Raw genomic sequence first — 5,000 nt, 5'->3', positions numbered from 1 at the left:
CTCTTCCTGCCTGCTTAGTCGAGTGGCTCTCGTCTCATTGGTTAAGAGTGTTCCACAGCTGGCCCCAAATGCAGCAGCCACCAGTGTGTGTGTGTGTGTGTGAGTGTGTGTGTGTGTGTGTGTGTGTGTGTGTGTGTGTGTGTGTGTGTGCCAGTGTGAGTGTAAGGGTATATGAGAACGTCTGTGTGCGTATGTGTGTGTGTGTGTGTGTGTATGTGTGTGTGTGTGCCAGTGTGAGTGTAAGGGTATATGAGAACGTCTGTGTGTGTGTGTGTGTGTGTGTGTGTGTGCGCCAGTGTGAGTGTAAGGGTATATGAGAACGTCTATGTGTGTATGTGTGTGTGTGTGTGTGTGTGTGTGTGTGCCAGTGTGAGTGTAAGGGTATATGAGAATGTCTGTGTGCGTATGAGAGAGAGAGAGGGAGAATATGTGTGTGAGTGTATCTGTATGTGTGTGGGTGTGGGTGTGTGTGTGTGAGTGTATCTGTATGTGTGTGGGTGTGTGTTTGTGTCTCAGTAGATATAAATATAAAGATCCAAAGACACATCTGATAAAAAGCAGCTTCAGGCTCAAAGAGGGCTCTTCAGACTTCAGACACACACACACACACACACACACACACACGCACACAAACACACACACACACACACACACACAGAAACACACACACGCACACACATGCCATGAGGCAGACAGAGACAAACACGCCGAAGCATTTGTGTGTGTGTGTGTGTGTGTGTGTGTGCCAGTGTGAGTGTAAGGGTATATGAGAACGTCTGTGTGCGTATGTGTGTGTGTGTGTGTGTGTATGTGTGCGTGTGTGCCAGTGTGAGTGTAAGGGTATATGAGAACGTCTGTGTGTGTGTGTGTGTGTGTGTGTGTGTGCCAGTGTGAGTGTAAGGGTATATGAGAACGTCTGTGTGTGTATGTGTGTGTGTGTGTGTGTGTGTGTGTGTGTGCCAGTGTGAGTGTAAGGGTATATGAGAATGTCTGTGTGCGTATGAGAGAGAGAGAGGGAGAATATGTGTGTGAGTGTATCTGTATGTGTGTGGGTGTGGGTGTGTGTGTGTGAGTGTATCTGTGAATGAATATGTGAATATGTGTGTGGGTGTGTGTTTGTGTCTCAGTAGATATAAATATAAAGATCCAAAGACACATCTGATAAAAAGCAGCTTCAGGCTCAAAGAGGGCTCTTCAGACTTCAGACACACACACACACACACACACACACACACACACACACACACGCACACAAACACACACACACACACACACAGAAACACACACACGCACACACATGCCATGAGGCAGACAGAGACAAACACGCCGAAGCATTTGTTTTCAGACATCAGTGGAGAATTATATGTGTTCCAGTACACAGAAGTTATCCCTTCTCCTCTTCCTCCTCCTCCTCCTCCTTCTCCTCCTCTCTCAGGTTTTCTATAATCGGGCCGACATGGCCATCGGATCTCTCACCATAAACGAGGAACGCTCCGAGATCATTGACTTCTCCGTGCCCTTCGTGGAGACGGGCATCAGTGTGATGGTCGCCCGTAGCAACGGCACAGTGTCCCCGTCTGCCTTCCTCGGTAAGAGACTTTAACTCCTTCTGTGTTGCCATGGTTCCCTTGACCCTGTGCAAGCAGCGTGTAAACACATGCTGATATTTACTACAAGCAGCGTGTGAACACATGCTGATATTTACTACAAGCAGCGTGTGAACACATGCTGATATTTACTACAAGCAGCGTGTGAACACATACTGATATTTACTACAAGCAGCGTGTGAACACATGCTGATATTTACTACAACCCTGTGCACATCGTGTAAACACAAGCTGATATTTACTACAAGCAGGGTGTGAACACATACAAGTAAGAGCTTAAGGATGTCCAGGATATGTCATTTGGAAAAATAGGCCAAGGTGACCATGATGTTACAGTTTCAAAAAATAAGAAATCACATAAAGATGAGTATTTCCTTTTGTCCCATTCGAGTATGGCATGTTTATGAGCTGTTTATAACATGGTCATATCAGTCTTATGAGCGAGTGCCTGTTTATGAGCTGTTTATAACATGGTCATATCAGTCTTATGAGCGAGTGCCTGGGCAAATGTGTTCCTTCCTGACTGTCTCTCAGTATGGCATGTTTATGAGCTGTTTATAACATGGTCATATCAGTCTTATGAGAGAGTGCCTGGGCAAATGTGTTCCTTCCTGACTGTCTCTCAGAGCCCTACAGCCCTGCGGTGTGGGTGATGATGTTCGTCATGTGCCTGACGGTTGTGGCCATCACCGTCTTCGTCTTCGAGTACTTGAGTCCCATGGGCTACAACCGCAGCCTCATCAGTGCCAAAGGTGAGGACGACACACACACACATACACACACACATGCACACACACACACACCCACACAGTATCAGACACACTACCTCAAAGGTCAGAGGCAGCCCACGTGTACACGCACGCACACACAAACGCTTGCACGAACGAACACACACACTAACACACACACACACACATTCGCACCGACATACGCACACTCACAAATACGCACACTCACACACACACACACACACACACACTTCCCTTTAACGAGCTCCTTCCTGTCCTTTATCTGGAAAGTTCCGCGGGTAGTCCTCTGGCTGGGCCGGCCTAATCAATCTACATATAGCACTGTGACAGCCGCCGCACGCTGAAAAGGTCCTTTTCCCATCTTAATTAATGTTTGTCGCACACACACACACACACACACACACACACCCAGACACACACACACACACACTTACTAATTTGACTCAAATTGATGGCTTGGCTTCTCTTTCCCAGTCTGTGACCCAGCAGAAGGCCAATACTACCGTGTCTGTGGGGTGGTGAGGGTTGAGGGTTGATCAGTCCATGATCTAGACCAGGCGGCGGCTCAAAATGGCAGATTGTGGTGTACACTTTAAAGTAGAGCTGTGTAGCTCATTTAGCCAAGACCAAATACATCATCTTCTTCTTCTGCTGCCACTGAAACTAATAGAGCTGCTATTTACAGCAGTGTGTCCAACCAGCGCAATTATGGCAAGCCATACTAAACGCGGTCTTGAGGGGTGAGAGGTGTTATAGCAACATGTATTACACACACTGTTAGTCTGCTACAGCTGCCCGGCTAGTTAAAGGTCACTGCTAATAAAACAGCTCAGTGGTGGAACAGGCATGGCTTAGTGGGAGCACACTGTGTGTCTGAGTGTGTGTGTGTGTGTGTGTGTGTGTGTGTGTGTGTGTGTGTGTGTGTGTGTGTGTGTGTGTGTGTGTGTGTGTGTGTGTGTGTGTGTGTGTGTGTGCTTGTGTGTGTATGTTTGTGTGTGTGTGTGTGTGTGTATGTCTGCATGCTTGTGTGTCTCTGTGTGCTTGTGTGTGTGTGTGTGTGTGTGTGTGTGTGTGTGTGTGTGTGTGTGTGTGTGTGTGTGCATGCTTGTGTGTGTGTGTGTGTGTGTGTGTGTGTGTGTGTATGTGTGTCTATGGGGATACAAGTCTGCAGCCACTCCAGCTCTGTGTGGATAAGACTGCCAAGTCCACCAGACTGCAAGCCAACTCTGAAACAAATCCCGTGGACCGGCACCGGATCCGAACGTGACCGCAGAGTCCACTTCAGTCTGGACCTGACCCACACACTGACCCCCTGTCTGGACCTGACCCACACACTAATCCCCTAACTGGACCTTACCCACACACTGATCCCCTGCCTGGACCTAACCCACACACTAATCCCCTGCCTGGACCTGACCCACACACTAATCCCCTAACTGGACCTGACCCACACACTAATCCCCTAACTGGACCTGACCCACACACTGATCCCCTAACTGGACCTGACCCACACACTGATCCCCTAACTGGACCTGACCCACACACTGATCCCCTAACTGGACCTGACCCACACACTGATCCCCTGCCTGGACCTGACCCACACACTGATCCCCTGCCTGGACCTGACCCACACACTGATCCCCTAACTGGACCTGACCCACACACTGATCCCCTGCCTGGACCTGACCCACACACTGATCCCCTGCCTGGACCTGACCCACACACTAATCCCCTGCCTGGACCACCCCTTGGATCCCCTGCCTGGACCTGACCCACACACTAATCCCCTGCCTGGACCACCCCTTGGATCCCCACACACCACTGGATCCCCACACAGCACTGGAGTCTGGATCAAATGTGGCCACATCCATCACTCGCCTGTTGTGCCAGAGCAAGAGTGTTACCTGTTGTGCCAGAGCAAGAGTGTTACCTGCTGTGCCAGAGCAAGAGTGTTACCTGTTGTAGCAGAGCAAGAGTGTTACCTGCTGTGCCAGAGCAAGAGTGTTACCTGTTGTAGCAGAGCAAGAGTGTTACCTGTTGTGCCAGAGCAAGAGTGTTACCTGTTGTGCCAGAGCAAGGTCGCAAACAGCACCCAAGTCATTGGTTAGATACCCAGGGAGCAGGTGATGATAAAACACAATGTGTATCTGTATTGTGTGGTAAGTAACTGTGGGTAAAATCATCTGCAAAGTGAATACTATATGTAATGTAAATGCCTTGCCTTATTTCGCAGCTCTGGGCGGTCCGACCTTCACCATCGGGAAGTCTGTGTGGCTGCTGTGGGGGATCGTCTTCAATAACTCGGTTCCGGTGGAGAACCCCAAAGGAACCACCAGTAAGATCATGGTTCTGGTGTGGGCCTTCTTCGCCGTGATCTTCCTGGCCAGCTACACCGCCAACCTGGCTGCCTTCATGATCCAGGAGCAGTACATCGACACCGTCTCCGGCCTCAGCGACAAGAAGGTGTGTGTGTGTGTGTGTGTGTGTGTGTGTGTGTGTGTGTGTGTGTTTGTGTGTTCATGATCCAGGAGCAGTACATCGACACTGTCTCTGGCCTCAGCGACAAGAAGGTGTGTGTGTGTGTGTGTGTGCATGTGTGTTTTGAAAATCAGTCTGATCTGGAGACTTTATAGAAAATCTTTAT

At 49.3% G+C, this 5,000-nt stretch overlaps 1 protein-coding gene across 1 annotated transcript in view; it reads left to right on the top strand.

Moving 5' to 3' along the window:
- grin2cb (glutamate receptor, ionotropic, N-methyl D-aspartate 2Cb) overlaps nucleotides 1-5,000 on the top strand; it is a 58,645-nt gene that overhangs the window by 33,473 nt on the left and 20,172 nt on the right. Inside the window, exons 6-8 of the mRNA XM_031565850.2 lie at nucleotides 1,436-1,589; nucleotides 2,234-2,359; nucleotides 4,590-4,819. Coding sequence (XP_031421710.1) covers nucleotides 1,436-1,589; nucleotides 2,234-2,359; nucleotides 4,590-4,819 — 510 coding nt within the window. The remainder of the gene's footprint in view (nucleotides 1-1,435; nucleotides 1,590-2,233; nucleotides 2,360-4,589; nucleotides 4,820-5,000) is intronic.

Source organism: Clupea harengus, chromosome 1 (assembly GCF_900700415.2).
Source record: "Clupea harengus chromosome 1, Ch_v2.0.2, whole genome shotgun sequence".
Taxonomy (NCBI): domain Eukaryota; kingdom Metazoa; phylum Chordata; class Actinopteri; order Clupeiformes; family Clupeidae; genus Clupea; species Clupea harengus.
Note: the sequence above shows the minus strand (reverse complement) of the source record. Positions and strands in the feature narration are given on the sequence as shown.